The 22,039-nt window shown below is 35.0% G+C and overlaps 1 protein-coding gene across 1 annotated transcript in view; it reads left to right on the top strand.

Moving 5' to 3' along the window:
- Positions 1 to 22,039, top strand: part of Ocrl (Oculocerebrorenal syndrome of Lowe) — a 126,798-nt gene that overhangs the window by 28,672 nt on the left and 76,087 nt on the right. The window contains 3 exon segments of the mRNA XM_089095911.1: positions 2,572 to 2,857; positions 12,081 to 12,251; positions 17,015 to 17,177. Of these exon segments, the coding sequence (XP_088952037.1) occupies positions 2,572 to 2,857; positions 12,081 to 12,251; positions 17,015 to 17,177 (620 nt within the window).

The raw sequence follows: 22,039 nt of genomic DNA, 5'->3' as shown, positions 1-22,039 counted from the left end.
GAGACTACACTGGCTATACATGACGTACGACAGAAAACAAAGGACGAAAAAAAAGAACAAGATAAAGAAAAGAATGATAAGAAAGAGACACAACCAAGCGAGGTGGATTTTTGGCCAGACCAAAAAGTTTCGCATTTTCTTTTTTTTGATAATTTTTTTTTATTGATTTAAAATTATTCTTGAATGGTTTTGTCTTTTCTTAATCTTTTTTTTCCATTCTTTTATTTTTGTCGGGTATAAGAATTTAGTATTCAAACATGCGCTATGAAACGTTCTCCAACAATAAGATTCTGTTTTTATTATCAATCCCAGCCACGAGTAAGTTGAATTTATAAAAGGTATCTTAATTTTCCAAAGTATTTTGCTATTTGGGCGCCAGTAAAAACCAAGTATTTGTACAATACCAACTATTGCCAGCGGACGTGTATGCTAGACAAACTTCAAGGTGCTTCCCTGCAATCATGTGAAGGGCTAGATTTCCTTTGAAGAGATAAATACCGTATTAGATGATGCTCAATTTCCTGGAGAGAAAATTAATCTATAGAATGGGGATGTTTACTTTGGTCACGTAATGTAATGAAGAGACGCTTATCCTTATTTTTGACCTCTTTTGGTGTTTCATTTCATATACATGAATGAAAATTAGGGTTTTTAATTAGACTAGTCTGCAAAAAATGAATTTTACTCTTTTATTATTTAGTTCTTTTATTGTTATTATTATTACTCTTTACTATTACTCTTTTATTGATTTATTTCTTTATTCAAGAATGGGCGAATCTAAATAAGAAATAAAAAAAGATGTCTTGTCTTTAATGGTGATAAAAAGAAAGAAAAAGATTCTCTTTAAAATCAAAACCCTGGAAAAGAAACGACATGATCTGTGCCTCCGTTTTGGTGATAATGCGAGAACCAACATCCGAACTGTTCCGCCTTCCCATAATCCTGAACGGAAGCCTCTCCCAAGAGAGGCAAAAAATCCCATCCCCATTCTAGAACCTGTAAAAACTAAAGCAAAAAGATATTTAGATAGGTTTATACCAACCTTCACTAAAATCCTTAACACCTCCAATACCTCTTAATGAATCACTTTTTTTAACTCTTTTGAGACCTTTTTTTTTATGACTTATTTTATTCTATGCCGTTTTATGACTAAATTTTTACCTCTAATTTTACCTGTTTGATATGACATTATTCTAGTCACTTTAATATTTTCTTATTTGTTTAATTTCTATTGATTTATATTATGTCTGATTATATTTCTTAATTGTTTTTTGTCCCTTAACATAATGTAATTGATGTTATTGTGTTTGATTGTGTTTACTTCATTTTTTTTTACAATAAATTTTATTAGGAGATATATCACTTTTGAAAAGTTTTAAAAATAAATCATTATTTTATATTCTATTCTTTTATCGCACTTATTCAGCACTTATATTTTTATTTTTACTATTCACAGATAAACGAATCAAAATAAACCCTTCCGTGCTGGAGAAAAAACTATGAGAATTTACGATCGCGCGAAAGTCCGCATAACTACTTTGGACTTGCATATTAAATCAAATATCTAATTAAAACTATCATAGATAAATGAAAATAAATAACCTATAAAATAAAATGAAAACAAGTGAATTAAAAATAATAATAGATGAATTAAATTTGAATAAGAATAAAAATATCAGATCCTGTCTCCATCACCCATCAGTACTTAACTCCCCTCCCCACCCTGCCTCTTAACCCCACCTCATTCCCTGCCAGCTCTTACCTCTCCAGCCCTCTCTTCCTTCCTGCCCACAAGCTATTTAAGGTTTGATTGAATGAATTATTTTGAGTCTCTTCAAGAAGCCTTATAGAGTTTTCAATTTAGCTGCTCATGGTGATAAATGTTAAGAGATGAGCGACCTTCGTTCCTAGTAAGCGTTCATAGATCTCCAATCACTCGATAAATGTAAAGATAAAAAAAGAAAATTTGTATTAGCACACATGAGTTTTCGTAATTTACAAAAGAAAGTCATACCATCAAACTGAGCAGGTCCGAGGACTGAACTTCCTGTGATTTGCCTAAAAATTTCTTATTTATGTAGAATGTTTTGATTTGTATTGCCTTCGCCGGCTGCTGTCTAGTGAAAGGCCAATTTTGGGAGGCCAAGCAAAATGGGCCTTGAATAGTCTTCACCTCGTTCTGACGGATTTCGGGGGTTTGGTCCTGCCAAACGGAACCCTCACTCTCCTGTTTTTCTTGCATTGTTCACATACATTACAAATTTCTTAAAAGAACGATATTTTTTTCTTAAGTAACGGCTGTAACTGTTTAAAAAGGACAAGGTGAATTTTTCATCTTAATCCAGTATAAATTTTTTTTTCATAATTTCACTTTTATTAAACTCCAGCTACTTTTTCCACTCGAAACGCCAGTTCGGCAAATTTTGGCTCGTGATAGCTATTTGAAAGAAATTTCTTATCATATTTATTGAATATCAATTTTCTGTCTGAACATAAATTCATTTTAATTTTTTCTAGTCAATTTTTTTCACCTTGAGCTTTGATGAAAGTGAAAATTTTTCTTCTCTCTAGAAAGTACCAACTTATCTCTGACTGCTGAGGATTTCAATTGGGCAGTCACTCTAAAACCTAAAATAACGATGGACCTATCAGTTTTTGTTACTTCCACGACACTGAAAAATGGATGTGCTGAGGAAACTATTGACGCGCTCGAAGAGGCAGTTGACGCGCTATCAATCCAAGGAGATGTGATGGAAACCACTTCTTATCCCACGGCAGCTGCTGAGCCAAGAGAGACGTTAGTTACTCAACAAATGTCTCTGAGAAAGAAAGACTTCACAAACACTATACGGCTCAAGTACAATATTTCTTATATTTTACTGTTTGATTCTTGTCTATCTTGTTATTTTATTTTGTCAAAAATTGCATTTCATTTTTGTGCTATCAAGATGAATTTATAAGAAACACAAGGGTATGAGCAGTAGTTTTAAATGAATCATTAAACATCTCTCTAGAACCTTCACTGCTGAGACACATAACTGCTACCCATAAAAAAATATCATCGTTTTTCAGGATGGGTAGGGGGAGGGGATAAATGCCTCAAGTTTTGACCATGGTAATTCCGCTGGTGGACTTTTAAGTATGAAAGAAAGAAAGAAGCATAATAGAATAAAAGACAGAAGTAAAATAAAAGAAGAGGAAGTAGTTAAAGATGCCTAAGAAATAATTGACTATTAGTATTGAAAGTCTATTTTTGTTTTTTGAATTTAAACTGTCCGCAGTGATTTTGTTTTAATATGTATATTTTTTCGGTCATGGAAAAATAAGGATTTCTGAAAACGTTTTATTTTAAAATTAGCTGCTCGTATAGGAATAATGAAAATTTTCAGGAAGTTGATAACGTTTCTACCGAAATTTATAGTCATATTATCTTTTAATTGTTTAATTTTTTTTCAATCTAATTTTTTCTTTTTTGTGTTATTTTTTTTACCATTTCTTAATAAAGCTGAATCTCTTTCTTGAGTAAGTCAGCATATAATTCCACTATTTTTCCTGAAAAAGTTTCCTTAAAGATCTCGCCGTAATTTTCCCTGTTACTAAAATAATACCAGAGACGCTCCACTGTTCAAAATTGAAAGGCATGAACTTGGAATTAGATTACTTACAAATTTTTGTGTCAGAATTTTTTTGTACTAGCTTGGGAACAGTGATTGCCGACGACATTCTGAAGCCCTGCTGAAATGAAATTCTGAGAGGGATTAGAAAGCTGTCAGCCTTCTAAATCCCTTTCTAATATTCTTAAAGAATACAACGGAAGTTTGGAAGACATTTTGTTGAACTTTCAAGTTTCATTTTTTTTTTGTGTCAACCATTATGTTTGCTACCATTTGAATTTTGTATTTGTATCATAGGAAGCGCGCTAGCGCTGCCTAAGTAAAGAACGATGTGGGCACAATGTTTTTTTTTCTTCTTCTTCAGTCAGGCACTTCTAATCGAAGGAGTGGTCGTAGAAACTTCGAAAAGGGCTCATTCGATTGGAAATTGAGAGTTCTAGTGCCCTTTTTAATAGTCGAAAGTGATTGGAGGGCAACTAGCCCCCCCCCCCCCATACCCATCATTCCCCCAAACACATCCAGTCAAAATTTTGAGACAGCCATTTTGTTCAGCGTAGTTGATTTCCAGATAGAAAATATGTTTTGGAGGAGACACTCCCCCACAACCCTCAGGACAAGGGTTTTAAGTTATACCCTGGGGGCAAATCAGGTTTTTATAGAAGGCGTTGTCGTAGAAACTTCAAAACAGGCTCATTCGATTGGAAATTCGAAGGGATAGTACCCTTTATAATAGTCGAAAGTGATTGGAGGGCAACTTGCCCCCCCCCCCCACCCACGCCCATCATTCCCCCAAACACATCCAATCAAAATTTTGAGATAGTCATTTTGTTCAGCGCAAGTGATTTCCAAATAGAAAATATGTTTTTGAGGAGGACAGTCCCCCACAATCCTCAGGGTAAGGGTTTTAAGTTATGCCCTAGGGGCATATAAGGTTTTATAGAAGACTTTGTCGTAGAAACTTCAAAAAAGGCTCATTCAATTGGAAATTAAAAGCCATTTTGTTCAGCGTAGTTGATTTCCAGATCGAAAATATGTTTTTGAGGAGGAAACTCCCCCGCAACCCTTGGGGCAAGGGTTTTAAGTTATGCCCTGAGGGCATATAAGAATGATGTTGGCACAATGTACTATTTTTTATTTTTTTTTTTCCGTTAGAGATGGGCACTTCGTATGGAAGGAGACGTCGTAGAAACTTCAAAAGGGGCTAATTCGATTGGAAATTGAGAGTTCTAGTGCCCTTTTTAATAGTCGAAAGGGATCGGAGGGCAACTAGCCCCCCCCATGACCATCATTCCCCCAAACGCATCCAATCAAAATTTTGAGATACCCTTTTTGTTCAGCGTAGTTAATTTCCAGATAGAAAATATATTTTTGAGGAGGACACTCCTCCACAATCCTCAGGGCAAGAGTTTTAAGTTATGCCCTGGGGGCATATAAGGTTTCTTATAGAAGGCGTTTTCGTAGAAACTTCAAAACAGGCTCATTCGATTGGAAATTCGAAGGGCTAGTGCCCTTTTTAATAGTCAAAAGTGATTGGAGGGTAACTAGCCCCCCCCCCGCCCCCACGCCCATTATTCCCCCAAACACATCCAATAAAAACTTTGAGATAGCTATTGTTCAGCGTAGTTGATTTCCAGATAGAAAATATATTTTTGAGGAGGACACTCCCCCACAACCCTCAGGGCAAGGATTATAGGTTATGCCCTGGGAGTATATAAAGTTTTTATTGAAATCTTTGTCGTAGAAACTTGAAAAAGGGCTCATTCGATTTGAAATTCAAAGGGATTGTACCCTTTTTAATAGTCGAAAGGGATTTGAGGGCAACTGACCCCCCTCTCACACCCACCTATTCCCCAAACATATCCAATCAAAATTTTTAGATAGCCATTTTATTCAATGTAGTTGAAATTTTTGGAAATTAGGTCTTTAAGAATGACAACCCCTCCCCCCACAGCCCTTAGGGTTGTAAGTTATGCCCTGGGGCATATCAAGTTTTATTGAAAGTGTTGTCGTAGAAACTTCAAAAGGGCTCATCCAATTGGAAATTGAAAGGGCTAGTGCCTTTTTTAATAGTTGAAAGTGATTGGATAGTGACTAACGCCCCACTCACGCCCACCATTTTCCAAAACACATCCAATAAAAATTTTGAGATATCAATTTTGTTCAACGTAGTTGAACGTTCTGGAAATCAGGTCTTTTAGGATGATAACCTCCCTCAGACCCTCAGTTCAAGGGTTGTAAGTTATGCCCTGGGGGCAAATAAGGTTTGCATAGAAAGTTGTTGTATAAATAATAGGCAGCACGATCGCGCTGCCTAAGTAAAGAACGGGAACACTCGAGAAAAAGACAAGAAACGGGGACTAATTAAAGAGGAGGACACACCCCACATCCCTCAGGGCAAGGGTTTTAAGTTATACCCCGGTGTCAAATAAGAATGATGTTGGCACAATGTATTATTTATTAATTTTTTTCCTTTAGAGCAGGGCACTTCGTATCGAAGAAGTTGTCGTAGAAACTTCGGAAAGCGCTCATTCAATTGGAAATTGAAGTGGCTTGTGCCCTTTTTAATAGTTGAAAGTGATTGGAAGGCGACTAACACCCCTCTCATGCCCACCATTTCCCCAAACACACACAATCAAAATTTTGAGATAGCCATGTTGTTTAACGTAGTTAAAAGTTCTGGAAATTTGGTCTTAGAGGATGACAACCACTCTAATAGATCTTAGGGTACGGGTTGTAATTTATGTCCTGGGGGCATATAAGGTGTTTATAGAAAGCATTGTCGTTTCAAAAAGGGTTCGTGCGTTTGACAATCGAAAGGCCTAGTGCCCTTTTTAAACTCGAAAGTAACTAGAAGGCTTGATATTTTTATAGTAAAGATCGATGTGGGTATAATGTATTATTTTTTGTTGCTGTTTTTGTTGTTTAGACCACGGCACTTCGTATTGAAGGAATTGTCGTGGGAATTTTGAAAAGGACTATTTTGATTGAAAATAGATAGGTTTGATGCCCTTTTTAATGGTCAATAGTGGTTTGTGGTTAATTAAAACCCCTTCCACCCCCACCGAACCAAGTTAACCTAACGTAACCCGTGACTGAAAAGCAAATAAATAAAAAAAGCGTAAGTGAATACAAGTGATCGAAGAAATTAAAAACATTTTTTTGCGAATGGTATCAAGTTTTCCATTTCAGGTCAACTAGAGCAGGTATGAAACTAAATTAAACAGTTAGTTGCGCCTTATGTTGCGCCAACATAAGTTGGTAGCAAAATCCCTATGCCTTCCCAAGGCCGGAACAAAATTTGCACTTTACTGAAAATATATAAATGTTTTTACTTTTATAACTTTAATAAATCAAAGAATATTAACATTTGATCACTAAATATCAGTACATGTATATTAAACTGACAATGCACATTCATTTGTATTTTTTCAGTAAAGTGCAAATTTTGTTCTGGCCTTGGGAAGGCATAGGGGTTTTGCGCACAACTTATGTTAATTTCTGCTCCTTTTGAGTTTTAATCGGTTATTTATTGTAATTTCTGTTCGTTTTGGGTTTGATTTATTTATCGATGCTGATTTGTGGTAGTTTCACGCTTGGTAGATTATTTGATTTTATTTTTGCTAATTTTTTGTTTAGTGGAGTTCTTTACTTTTCTTTGAAAAACTTATTTTGTGGAAAAAGTTTTTAAAATTAAATTTACTATAAGATTAAAGATCATTTAATGTGACTGTGCGTTATAAAACGTAGCGAACGCAGTGTTTTAATGTTTAAAGAATATATTTTTGCATATCTTTTATTCTTTTTATCTTATTTTTTACTCCTGCGTAAAATCACATGGCTCTATCTAAATGGTCATTAAACATTTGCCTCTCAATTACTTGGACTACCTGTCTTGGCTTTTCTCTGTCTACAATTAGCCATGTCTTGATGCAACCTACTGCAAAATACTTGATAACTTCAATTCAAATCATAACTTCGAAAACTTGATAACTTCGATCTCTATGGCGATATTTTACTACCCTTGGCTTAATACGATTAGAAACAAGAAGAAAAAGGCGTACGAAACCGAGGCACTACCCATGTTGTGACAACATTTGTACATAACAGTGTTTTATGAGTTTCTTTTCGAGATTTTTGGCAGGGATAGATTTTATATATATATATATATATATATATATATATATATATATATATATATATATATATATATATATATATATATATATATATATATATATATATATATATATATATATATATATATATATATATATATATATATATATATATATATATATATATATATAATATTATATATTATATTATTTTATTTTATATATTTATTTATATATATGTTATTTTTTTCATATATAGATTATAAATAGTTTTTAATCGGTTGGCTATTTCAGAATTTTCACTAACAGGTATTTTGAACCTCTCTGGCTGGCCAAAGTCGTTGTTTTGTGGTAGAAATGGCACTTTGCTGCCGCACGATCTCTTTTGTTGTTAAAAATTGCTTGAGGACTTTTAATTATATCGTAATAATCTATTGCCTCTGATTCGATACGATCACCCCTGGGAAAAAAGCGGGAGAAACAGCCGTGCTACTATAACATGCCAAAACTTGATTTCTTACAGAACAGTGTTTTTTCATTATTATGAAATTAATTCCAACTATCTGCCTGTTTGTCGTATTGGCTTGGTAAACAGTGGTATAAGTAGGAATAGCTCGCCGGAACGAGGCTGATAGATCTAGTTGTGAGAACTGCCATGGGCCTACACAAATCTCTTGCTGAAACGTTTTAAAGTTACCTGATTGATGCTACAATTTGCTCTGGAAATCCTATTTTAGTTCTTCTGGAGTGGTATCAGCAGCGTTTTAGGAGCTCTTGCAAAAAGCGGGCATCACATATACGGCAATAGCCCTAATTCATGACCTATGTTGATGGATAATTGAGTAAGAGGGTAGCTGGTTCTTAGAAAGGAAAACCACACTCCGCTTCCTCGTGCAGGAACGTCGGGCACTGTCGAGATGTGTGTTCCAAAACAGACCGAGGAGAGATGGATTCCCAAGAGACAAAGTTTGACAACTCTCTTGATAAAGTTAGGATGTCGACACGAGATCTTCGATTGGGTGTTTATTAGCTCCTAGGGTACATGGAATTACCCTAATGTCATGGGTATAGACAAGGAAAAGTCCAAGAATACAACCCTCAGCAACCATAGCGTTTACTCAATACTAACTGGTAGTTAACCTATAGGGATGAACGTATTGACTGCTGCTTGGACAGTTATATTGTCATAATATGTTTGTGGAGGGCTAATGATATTTTTCCTTTTGCAGTTAATGTACACAAGAAAATGGGTGGGTCCAAGGATACTCCTCTGATGAACCCTAGCCTTTACTATGCACTCGTTAGAAGTAAACCCATCGCGAAGTACACAGAGTGTGTGGTTTCTTTGAAAAGTCCCAAGAACATTCAGTAGGCCACCAGCAATTACTTGTGCTTGGAGTTGATCTAACAGTCCCTTACGCCAGACTTTATCGAATGTTTTGTAATAACCAAAGACAGCATCCTATTATGGTATCATTGGGTCAAAAGTTCAACCTGCTCCTGATGCTGGGTATTCAGGCCGTCAAGTGTCATAGCATACAGCACATTTTTTTCCTCTAGTATGGACTTCCCCAATTACTCTGATATTTTGTTTTTCTACACCATTGGTTTTGGGATCAAATCAGTCCCATATCATTTGGGTCCTCTTCATTTTATTATAATTGCATCCTTAACCGAGAATTTTCTTAGAAAAAAATTAGATACCAAATTTTAGAATGTATTGTAATATTTTATTGTTAGAATTTGTTTGAGCTTGAGAATTTAAGTATAGATAATTACAAGAAACTACTAAGGCTTGAAGCTCCATGAATGAACAAACTGAGGCCGTATTTTTGGTTTAGTCGGGAAATTTTTATGTTAGCCTATCCCCCCCCCTTCCCAGATACACCCACATCAACTCTATGTTGAAGAATTTTTTTGGGGGGATTCGAAATGAAACTCGGAAAAAATAAACTATATAAAGGAAAGAAAATCTGGGGAAAATAATAACAATCTTATTTGTTTGTTTGGTGTGTGTGTGTGGCCCCCTCTTAGAAAATGATTATATTATAGTCTTACAAAAGTTTAATTAAACAAGTTTCAAAATTTACTTGACACTTGTCATCTCAGTCTAAGGATAGTGATATATTTCTTGGGAGTGACATTTTCTCTTCCATTTTTTCTGATAATCCTTCCCCCTTGAAATCAACATTCCATGAAATCTTTATAAGGCATTTTTCAGCTCTAGATCCCGCGTAATTTCTTTATTATCACACCGTCAGCCATTGCGTCTCAAATTTATTTACTAATGAGTGATACAGAGCCGGAATCTGATGGTCTTTTAGCTGAGTATTGCTTCTTCGGACTCCCAAATTAATTGAATTTTCTGCAATTTTATTCCAGGCTTTTATCGCCAAGTAATGCGTACCCAAACATTATATGAGGGTTTAATAATTTTTTTCCCAAAAAGAATAAATATTCCAATTTCTGCGATTCATATCGCCCAATAACAGTATGTTCTGTTTTATGTAAACTGTTTCAAAGGATCCTTCAACCTGAAATTAGTCTAATTAGGCTTTGGAGAATTAGGCCTCAGTGTCCAATCTGCAAACGCAACTTTTTTAGGTTTTCCTTGAAGGGCAAAATCTATTATCAAAGAAAAATCTATGTTTTTGCTATTGACAAATCGAAGGCTTTTGATTCTGTTTCGCATCCTCATGCCATCTTATCTCTTGTGAGGATTGGAGGAAACAATTTTATATGTGCTTGCCCTTTTGAAAATGCATCAGGGTGCATCAGTCCGCGCAGAGCTTGGAGGCCACACCAGTATCACATTTTTATTCGTCGTAGAATAAAACAGGGTTCTGTTTAGAGTCCTGCCAATATTAACAGTGCTATTTGAGTCACTACACGTCACATTCCGCCTTACCTTATTAGGCCCTACATAGATGCAAGTCACGTTTTCTAAACCGATGACATGACGTCCAAACCGATGACCTTATGTCCGACGATCTTCAGCCACTACAGACTGCTCTGAATACTATTTACTTTATATTACAGGAGATTGGACTTTCAGTGGCCCCTTCGAAACTGAATTCCTTGTTTTTGGCTCCCAACAACCTCCAAATGTAATTATTTATGTTGGCCAAAATCTCAGCTTCCGCTTCCCTCAAGTATCTTGGTCTTCCGTTTGGTATATATATTAAAGTCACAAGGATACTTATTATAAATGCTCCGAAGGAAAAACTGAGAAAATCTTACATTTACTTGCTAGAGCTAAGGGACAACTTGATAAAAGAACATTGGATAGGTTTTATAATTCATTTTTTTTGTGCCCCATGTATTTTTTCTTACACCGATTTTACGATTTTTTTCTGCGAACGAACGGAGTCAAATCTGTTCTGTCTTTTTTCCATTTTGCTAATATTTTCTTTAGTTTCCTATTTGGACTAGAAACAGTTATATTTCTATGCGCTATGGAGTTTTCAAAATCTATGAAAAGATGGATGAGCTATCGATTAGATTCCGTAAGCGGTCTGATAAAACAGTTGACATTCCTCTGAGTTGCATTAAGCCAAGTTGAAATAATTTTTATATTTTCTAATTTGAGTGAAATTATTTTTTCTTTTGGTTCATGTTTTAGTTCGTGTAGGCCAAGTTAAAGTAATTGCTATGTTTTGTATTATGAGTGAAATTATTATTTTCCTTTTTATTCTTGTTTTTGCCAGGTGTGAATGTTACTGTTGTAATTGAGTAGTTCTTTTCCTTGTTTTTTGTGCGTATCTGTGTGTGTGTGTCTCCTTTGCTTAGTGTCTATTTCTTTTTATTTACTCTTCTAGCGTACATTTTTGTGTAAAGAGGGTGCAAATAAGTTATTATTATTACTATAGGACACATCTGACTTTCAGTTGTCTACTAATCCTCTGTCTGGGAGTTACAATTTTAGTGTTTATTATTTCAAATAAAAGCGTAGTAAAGACTTGTATCTGAATCAACATGGGGATAAAACTAGTTTTATGAAATACCAGTGACATTATTTTATGATGCGAAATTATTATTTATTATTATGGTCTTGCTAAAGATATAGGCGTAAATAAATTTAGAGTTGGAGATGGTTGATCTTAGCTTATAAGATGAAATCTTGCTCCAAGTCTACCAGCTTTTAACATTATCTTAACCCCCTTATTTTAACATTATCATTATCATATTTCTTAATTTATTTTAGACTAAAAAAACGAACTTTTAATTAATATTTTTGCCCTGAGAAGATTTTGTACTGACATCGAGCACGCAAGCGGGGAGAGGGGGGAGATTTAAATTTTCCCTGCTCGGAAGAGTTTTATTATTTTCCTGTAATTTACTACATTTCCAGACTATTTGTTGGAACATATAATGTTAACGGGAAATCACCCACAACCTCACTATCTGATTGGCTTGCCTGTGATGATGAGCCTCCAGATATGTATGCCATTGGCTTTCAAGAGCTGGATTTGAGCAAAGAGGCCTATGTCTTCATGGATACACCAAAAGAGGAAGAGTGGTTGTAAGTATTATTAATCAGGGTTGTTGACATTAGATATAAGGTGCTTGGGATATATTAGGGAGCGTAGGCGAAGAATGTGGCATGTTTGTGGTATCCCTACCTGTGGCTAATGATGGAAGCATACTTGGGACCCAAGTTTGAAGCATTTTAATAAAGATGGTAATTAATACTTTATGAGTATTATTACTAATAAATATTATTATTAATAACATGTATATTATTATACTGTCATTATTTTTTACTATTATTAATATTATTATATATATTATCAAGTGACCATAATGACCGTGATCAAGTCGCGGTCACTATATCAAGTAATCGCAGTCACAGTCATAAGTAGTAGCAGTAACAGTCGTAAGTAGCTGCAAACGCAATAAGTTGTTTTAGTCTCAGTCGCATTTAGTTCCAATCACAGTTCCGAATAGTCACAATCACTGTCAATAATAGTTAGAGTCACAGCCACAAGTAATCGAAGTCGCAGTTAGTTGCGGTTGCGAGTAGTTACAAATGGAAGTAGTCACAGTTGCCGCAACGAGTTTAGGTACAAACGGAAGTAGTCACGGTTGTAAATAGTCACAGTTGCTACATCGAGTTTAGTTACAAACGAAAATAGTCACGGTTGTAAATAGTCACAGTTGCCACATCGAGTTTAGTTACAAACGAAAGTAGTCACGGTTGTAAATAGTCACAGTTGCCTCATCGAGTTTAGGTACAAAGGATTAAGTGGTTAAATCATTAGCGTCAAAATACATAAAATATGAATAAATGAAAGGTCGTATTCTTTTTAGTTTCTCTCCTCATAACCGTAGTACCTAATAGTAAAGAAACCGTACATTCTGGAATAAACTGTCAAATAAACAACACAACATCTTTGATACTTGATAGGCTAATCCCAAGAGCGAAGACACAAAAATTAAATTTATTTTCATAGCTTTCAACACCGAATGGGCAATAATGAAGAAACTTAAGAAGAGTCACGGTCTTTCCTCGAGAAACCTAATATTCTATATCTACTACTATTCTATTAGACTTCGATATTTATTTCAAGGACGAGGGTAATACAAGAGATGAAGCTAAACAAGGCAATATAAAAAAAAACAAATGGTACTGAGGTGTAACTTAGAAATGTGCAAAAGAAGCGTTTTCCAAAAGAGGTAAGTGAAATCTGAAAGGTCATAGGCAATGGGGTCAAGGCTGTGAATAAAACATAGCCTTGAGAATGGTCCTTTTTTAATAAAGACAGTATCCAGGGAGAGGTCAGGGGGCTTGACCCCCCCCCCAAAAAAATGTTTGTCCGACTTGTAAAAAGGTAATAAAGATGAATACAAAAAAAACTTTTTGACGCGTTTTTACAGTTTTTTTTTGTAAAAACCCCCGTAAAAACCTGGATATGGCCCTGCTTGACTATGACTGCAATTATTCCCCTTAACAATTTCCACTCGAAAGCTGCGGTCTTCAACTTTCATATATATTAATAGTCGCCAAACGTAGATTTAAAATGAAAATCTTATTGTTTTTCTTTCGAATCTAGGACCGCAATGGAGTTGCTGAGATATCTGCATGGAAAGCCCCGAACCGCTTTCCCATGTTATATTGCTTCCACTTCCAATTTAAAACATCTGGGGGAAAAACCTCCGAACTTTTGATGAGAAAATACAAAATTTTGGTAGAAAAATTGGGGATGAAAAATAGAGATTTTCTAAGCTATGCCCGTCGAAGGTACCTTTAATGAAAAGGAACAATACAGACCTTTAGGGGTGTCATTTGGGGGGGGGGGACAAGGAGGGTAGTTACTGCCAATAATGTTAAAAAATTATTATATATCCCATGCCCCTTGACTATCCAGATATATACCCCTTTTGCCCCCTCCCCCTCAATAAAAATTCAACAGATTCGCCCCTGCAGATCTTACAATTTATGTGGTTTCTGATAATATATTCAAAATTTTAGATAATCGTAAGAGACTGCGAGGGACAAAATTGCTCACAGGGAGGAAGGAGATTTCTCTCTTAAAAAACTCGTAAAATTGTAGCAATTTTTCTCTCATATCCCATAAAAATTGAGCCTGTCTCTTAAGCAATGAAAACTCTAACCTGTGTTAAGCAAATATTTGGTAAACAAGAGTGGATTCTGGTGTTTAAGAATGTAAAATACACTACCCCATATATTTTTTCACAAGCGACAAGTCCTTCAGTTTTTTGCTAGTTCCACAGTTTTTTGCAACATCTATCCATTATCCATGGATGGTAGTTCTTCTATAATGGATGATTGATTCTACTGATCAGTTTTGCTAAAGAGTTTTAGCTATTTTTTCGCGACATGAAACAGCCCAGCTGTCATTGTTCTTAAGAATTTCCAGTGTTATTTCGAGATTTCATAGTATAGAAATAGCCCAGGCCGTATCCAGGGTGGGGGGATAACCGGGTTTGAACCCCCTTGAAATTTTTGTCCGAAGCGTTTTTTTCAAGTGTTGTTTTACCCCCCACCCCGAACAAAATCCTGGATATGCCCGTGGGAATAGATAGTCTATTGGATAATTCCTTCGTGGTCAACTTCTACCGTCAAATGTCTACTCTACCAAAGTTTCTGCTCCAATTTTTTTTGAAGGTCTGAAAAAAAGATCTTGTTAATATCTACCGACATTTACCGTACACATAGGAAAACGCGAATTTAAGGTGCTATTTGCTGAATTTTTGCTTTATGTTTTTGCTTTATTTAAAATAAAATCGCAGACCAGACGCTCTATCAACCTTCTTGTATTCGTCCCAGACAACACAAGGAAGATTATCAAAAAAGTTAGTTAGCAAGGCTGTTTCCAGGGGAGGGGGTTTGAACCCCCTTAAAAATTTTTCTGTCTCGTAAAAACGTAACAAAAATGCATTTAAACAAATTCTCGGTGTCTTTGTATTTGTTTGGTACCCCCCCCCCTTCCACCCCCTGAAAAAATCCTGGATATTGCCTTGTAAGTTAGCCAGACATGAGGGATTTACTGAATACCATACTACCAGTAAAGGAGCACAGAAGTCTGTTCTTCTGTTCTAAAAAAAAACTTTACGAAATGCATTAAAAATTTGCTTATATGCTCCTCCCTTCCGCCCCCCGAAAGAATCCTGGATATAGCCTTGTAAGTTAGTCAGACATGAGGGATTTACTGAATACCATACTACCAGTAAAGGAGCACAGAAGTCTGTTCTTCTGTCCTAAAAAAAAAACTTCACAAAATGCATTAAAAATTTGCTTATATGCTCCTCCCTTCCGCCCCCCGAAAGCATCCCGGATATAGCCTTGTAAGTTAGCCAGACATGAGGGATTCACTGAATACTATACTGCCGATAAAGGAGCTGAGAAGTCTGTTCTTCTGTCCTCAAATTTTTTTTTACGGAATGTATTAAAAATTTGCTTATATGCCCCTCCCTTCCGCCCCCGAAAAAATCCTGGATATGGCCTTGTAAGTTAGCCAGACATGAGGGATTTACTGAATACCATACTACCAGTAAAGGAGCACAGAAGTCTGTTCTTCTGTCCTAAAAAAAAAACTTCACAAAATGCATTAAAAATTTGCTTATATGCTCCTCCCTTCCGCCCCCCGAAAGCATCCCGGATATAGCCTTGTAAGTTAGCCAGACATGAGGGATTCACTGAATACTATACTGCCGATAAAGGAGCTGAGAAGTCTGTTCTTCTGTCCTCAAATTTTTTTTTACGGAATGTATTGAAAATTTGCTTATATGCCCCTCCCTTCCGCCCCCGAAAAAATCCTGGATATGGCCTTGTAAGTTAGCCAGACATGAGGGATTTACTGAATACCATACTGCCAGTAAAGGAGCACAGAAGTCTGTCCTTCTGTCCTAAAAAAAAACTTTACGAAATGCATTGAAAATTTGCTTATATGCCCCTCCTTTCCCCCCCCCCCCCCCCCTGAAATAATCCTGGATATGGCCTTGTAAGTTAGCCAGGCATGAGGGATTTACTGAATACCATACTGCCAGTAAAGGAGCACAGAAGTCTGTTCCTTGAGATTATCCATTTATTGAGGTGTAAGAGTTTGATTTGGCATGGTCACCCCGAATTCTAAGACCTGCTTGACCTTCCTTGATTGAGGAGAGGGAAAAGTAAAGAACACTCATAAAACTCCTTTGAGGTCAAAAGAGGTATGACTCGGATTCCAGGTGATGATTTTTAGAAGAACAAGAAGAACTGTTCGTCTATAAAACAGTATTAAACCAAGAACAAAATGGTATTCCAATATTCTTATGTATTTTTATTAGCGGGATCATATAACGCTACCGAACCATGCAATATTAAATTGAATAAAGCTTATATTTATAATAAGAAGTAAATACTAGGCTGAATCTGTCTTTAAATTTGTTCAGAGAATATTTGTAGACTGTGTCCTCTGATCAACTTGAATTAGCTAATCAATTAGTTAAAAGTGTGTTTTTTTTCTTTTTAAAACCTGCTACTAATGTTTAAAAGCCAGCTGAGAAGTATATTAATTAAAACAAGTTTCTAGAACACACCTATAATTAAATGGCAGACTCATAGTTGGAAACGGAATTCAGATTGTTCTTCTTTTTTTTTGTACGCGCATAATAGCATTATGAATTTTGGCAATCTCTCTCCCTCTCTCTCCATCCCCCTTCCTTTCCTTATATCTACATATCCTCACTCCCCTCTATCTCTCCTTCTCTCTTTGTGTTTCTCTCTCTCTCTCTCACACTCTCTCCCGTTCTTTCTTTTATTGAAGATTTGTTATTCTCCAGGAGAGCAGTATTAAGAGGAATTCATCCCAAGGCCAAATATAGGAAAGTGAAATTAATTCGTCTCGTTGGGATCATGCTTATAGTTCTAGTCCAAGAAAGGTTTGCTGCTTACATTCGAGGAGTTTCAGCAGAGACAGTTGGAACAGGTTTTCTGGGGAAAATGGTAAGATATTTGTTTATTAATGGTGTTTTTACTTCATTTTCGTCCGTTTTTTTGTTCCCCTTTTCTATTGAAAAAAGTTTTATCACAGTATGGATTAGGACGAAAGAAGCCAATTTAGTTGGAGTATTTAATTGAATTGGCTCATTTAATTGGTAGAATTGAATTGACGCCTTTAACTAGCACAGAGAGACATTTAATTGGCATAATTAAAATATCGGTGGTTAAGACAATCCGTTTTTTTGTAAAAACCATAAGAAACTGTGGTACATGCCGACAGACGATGTATCCAATAAAATAGCTAGTAACGGAACGAACGTACTCAGGATTTAATTTTGAGGGGGGATTAAGGGTTAGGGTAGGGGTACTATCTATGGAAAATACATTTAGCCGTAATAAACCAAAAATCTTGAATTTCTATGGAATTTTTTTATATTTATTTTTTATCTGAACAGTGGGGGGGGGGGGTAAAATTTGTGACCCATTCTTTAAGGTGTGGCTGCAGTCGTGATCCTGAGCCTGAAAATTTATTGCTACCATTTATCTTCTACCTACCTAAAATATTAAGAAATGGTAAGGAGATGTTTCAAAATCTGACAATGGGAAATAGATACTGCCTTGTATTTTGTCCCTACTCTAAGAGCTATTCGTGATACTTTTCTGACCAAAATAGCGCGGTCTTACAGCGAAACACCCGTTGATGTTTAGTAGGCTGTAGCATTTTGATGGATAGCTTTTTATGCCACACTACTGTTTCATTTATTATTAAAACGAGACAAAAGTATGATTTTTTATTTAGAATAAGTTTATTTAACAAACAAATTACATGAATAAATAATTTTCTAAACTGGCCGACGGGGAGCAGGGCTCGATGTGTCGGCCAAAAACATAAAAAAAATAAAAAAAATATGCCGAAATAACAAATAAAGCATGTCAATAATGAAAAAAAAGAAGACACACATGGTAGGAGATAACAGAGGAGGCCACCCCAGCGCAGGAACACCACAACAATGATAACTGATATAAATCTTAATTAAGATAGTGAATATCCGTAAGCAAATTTACTTTATTTATTCTATATTTCCTCTATTTTGCTTTACTTTATTTTGCTTTATTATTCTATTTTTTTGTTTATTCCTAATAGAAGCCCAAATGTTTCGGTTTTGCATCTGGGAGCCTCTAACAACGAAAAAAAGAGCAAAAAAAAAAATAGATTAAACATTTTTCACATACTAGAAAGTAAAATACAGAAGAAAGGAAGACAAAATGAAAAACAAAAATAAGGGATATACAAAAAATTAAGAAAGTCCAAGAAATTAACGTCTGATAAACTTAAGTAGTTGTTTTCAAACAAAATCCAGGTTGATGATAAAAACTCATACTTATCATTATGTTTGCAGATGCTAGGAAATAACATAAAAAAAACAAAAAAACAACGAACGCTGTATGAATTTTTTAAAGTGTTTGTTGAAAAGAAACATAAAAAACAAGATGAAAAATCATGTCTGATCAACTAAGTTGCGGTTTTCAAGCAAAATCCAATTTGATGATGTAAAAACACACTTATCATCATATTTGCACATGCTTGGAATAAACATAAAAAGTCAAACAACAACAAACGATGCAAGAATTTTTCACAGCATTTGTTGAAAAGAAATAAAAAATGATGAAAATTCATGTCCGATCAGTAAAGTTGTTGTGTTCAAACAAAATCTGAGGAGTGATGATATAAACAGAACAAATGTAGACAAATTGTTGTATACTATAGTATATGTCCATAAGGCACCGTATCTTATGATATGAGATTATCTGATAAACTAAGCAGACACCATATTGAATTTTGTTCAAAAACTACAACTGTAGCTAGTCAGCAGTGATTTGTTTCGCTTTTTCCTCTTTTTTTTTAGTTCTTGCAAAAACCAATAAACGCTTTTTTTTATGTTATTCCCTAGCATGTGTTTACAATTTAGTTTATTTTTTTTTCTATTTTTCGTTTTTTTTAACTGTTAATTAAAGATTTTACGCCTTTACTAAATATTAAATAAAAAAAAAAAAGTTTTTTAAACTGAAAGTAAGGAGCGACATTAAAACTTAAAACGAACAGAAATTATTCCGTATATGAAAGGGGCTGTCCCCTCTTTAACGCCTCGCTCTTTACGCTAAAGTTTTTTATTGTTTTAAAAAATAAAGTTGTGAGACAGAGTCAAACTTTAGCGTAAAGAGCGAGGCGTTGAGGAGGGGACAGCCCCTTTCATATACGGAATAATTTCTGTTCGTTTTAAGTTTTAATGTCGCTCCTTACTTTCAGTTTAAAAAACTTTTTTTGTTTTATTTAATTTCTGATCGTTTTTTAGTTAATGCAGCTTTTATTTGCATAAAAATTTTACTTTTCTTTTGCTAAATGGATGTCTTTACAAATTAACTTACGTAACTAACTTCTATATTCATATATTTTTCTTCTGGCAAAAAATACAAAGTAGCAGATTTTTGCAGAAATGAGCTTGAAATCTATGTAATAGGGTTTTCTGTGACGATGAATCTCAAGGTGTGATTTTCAATGAAATTCTTTCACTAGTAGGGGACATTTACCCCTTCTTGAAAAATTCGAGTAAATTTTCTCGGGCTCGTAGCCATTGATGAGTAATACTAAACTTAATAAAATTTATATATTTAGAATCAGTATTATAAACACATTCTTTTGATACATTTATTGACATCAAAATTCTGTTTTTAAAAGTTTCGATTACTATTGAGCCGTATCGCTTGTTTTTTTATTGTTTTTTTTTTATTACGTATATGTTATTACGTATATGAGGGGATTCTCCCCTTAGTCAATACCACGCTCTTTACGTTAAAAGTTAAAAAAAAATTTGATTCACAAACCCCTGAATCACAAAGGCCGTTTAATTAGAATAGATAGCTCTTTTGAAAGCACTAAAAAAAAAACTGTAGCGTAAAGAGCGAGGTATTGACTTGGGGAGAACCCCCTCACATACGTTATAATTTCTGTTCGTTTTAAGTTCTAATATTCCTTCTTACATTTCAGTTGAAATGTAATTAGTCCTTATATGAAAGGAGCTCTCCCCTCCTCACCGCCTCGAACTTTACGAAAAAGTTTTTTATTTTTTTTAAAAATAAATTTTTTTTAAAGAGTAAAAATTTATAGTAAAGAGCGTGGCTTTGAGGTGGGGCCAGCCCCAAACCCCTGAATCACAAAGGCCGTTTAATTAGAATAGATAGCTCTTTTGAAAGCACAAAAAAAAATTGTAGCGTAAAGAGCGAGGTATTGACTTGGGGGAGAACCCCTCACATACGTTATAATTTCTGTTCGTTTTAAGTTCTAATATTCCTTCGTACATTTCAGTTGAAATGTAATTATTCCGTATATGAAATGGGCTGTCCCCTCCTCAACGCCTCGCTCTTTACGCTAAAGTTTTTTATTGTTTTAAAAAATAAAGTTGTGAGACAGAGTCAAACTTTAGCGTAAAGAGCGAGGCGTTGAGGAGGGGACAGCCCATTTCATATAAGGAATAATTTCTGTTAGTTTTAAGTTTTAATGTCGCTCCTTGCTTTCAGTTTAAAAAACTTGTTTTTTTTATTTAATTTCTGATCGTTTTTTAGTTAATGCAGCTTTTATTTGCATAAAAATTTTACTTTTCTTTTGCTAAATGGATGTCTTTACAAATTAAGTTACGTAACTAACTTCTATATTCGTATATTTTTCTTCTGGCAAAAAATACAAAGTTGCAGATTTTTGCAGATATGAGCTTGAAACCTATGTAAAAGGGTTTTCTGATACGCTGAATCTGACGGTGTGATTTTCATCAAAATTCTTTCACTTGTAGGGGATGTTTCCCCCTCTTTAAAAAATCGAGTAAATTTTCTCAGGCTCGTAGCCTTTGATGAGTAATACTAAACTTAATAAAATTTATATATTTAGAATCAGCATTATAAACACATTCTTTTGATACATTTATTGACATCAAAATTCCGTTTTTAAAAGTTTCGATTACTATTGAGCCGTATCGCTTGTTTTTTTATTGTTTTTTTTATTACGTATATGTTATTACGTATATGAGGGGGTTCTCCCTTAGTCAATACCACGCTCTTTACGTTAAAAGTTAAAAAAAATTTCATTCACAAACCACTGAATCACAAAGGCCGTTTAATTAGAATAGATAGCTCTTTTGAAAGCACTAAAAAAACTGTAGCGTAACGCGCGAGGTATTGACTTGGGGGATACCCCCCTCACATACGTTATAACTTCTGTTAGTTTTAAGTTATAATAGTCTTTCTTACATTTCAGTTGAAAAAACTTTTTTTTTATTTAATTTCTCCTCATTTTTTAAATAATTCTTGGATATATGACACCCCCTTTATAGAACTATCCCTTATCCCAAAGAAACATCCTCAACGGAAATAGTCTCCAGAGTTACCCCGCCGCTAGCCCCCCCCCCCCCTCCAGAAAAAATCCTTCCTGAAAATGGTTGTATACTTCCCAATAACCAATAAATAATGCTGGAAAGTCCGGCGCCCCCTTCATGGCAATTTCCCTTCCCCCATGAAAAATTCCTTCATGAACAGATCCTCCAACATAACCACCGACCCACCCATCCCACCCACAACCAGAAAAAAAACCTCCTGAAAACTTCTGTATACTTCCCAATAACCAATACTATATGTTAACATTGGGTAAAGTTCATAACTTTTAGCCCTCCCTCTGGGAACTTCGGGGGATTAAGTCATCCTAAAAGACATATTTATCATATTTTCGACCATGCTGAACAAAATGGCTATCTCAAAATTTTGATCGGGTGACTTTGGGAAAAAAATAAGCGTGGGAGGGGGCCTAGTTGCCCTTCATG

The sequence above is a fragment of the Artemia sp. Qi Xiang Cuo genome, chromosome 1, assembly GCF_049724085.1.
Source record: "Artemia sp. Qi Xiang Cuo chromosome 1, ASM4972408v1, whole genome shotgun sequence".
Lineage (NCBI taxonomy): Eukaryota > Metazoa > Arthropoda > Branchiopoda > Anostraca > Artemiidae > Artemia > Artemia sp. Qi Xiang Cuo.
Note: the sequence above shows the minus strand (reverse complement) of the source record. Positions and strands in the feature narration are given on the sequence as shown.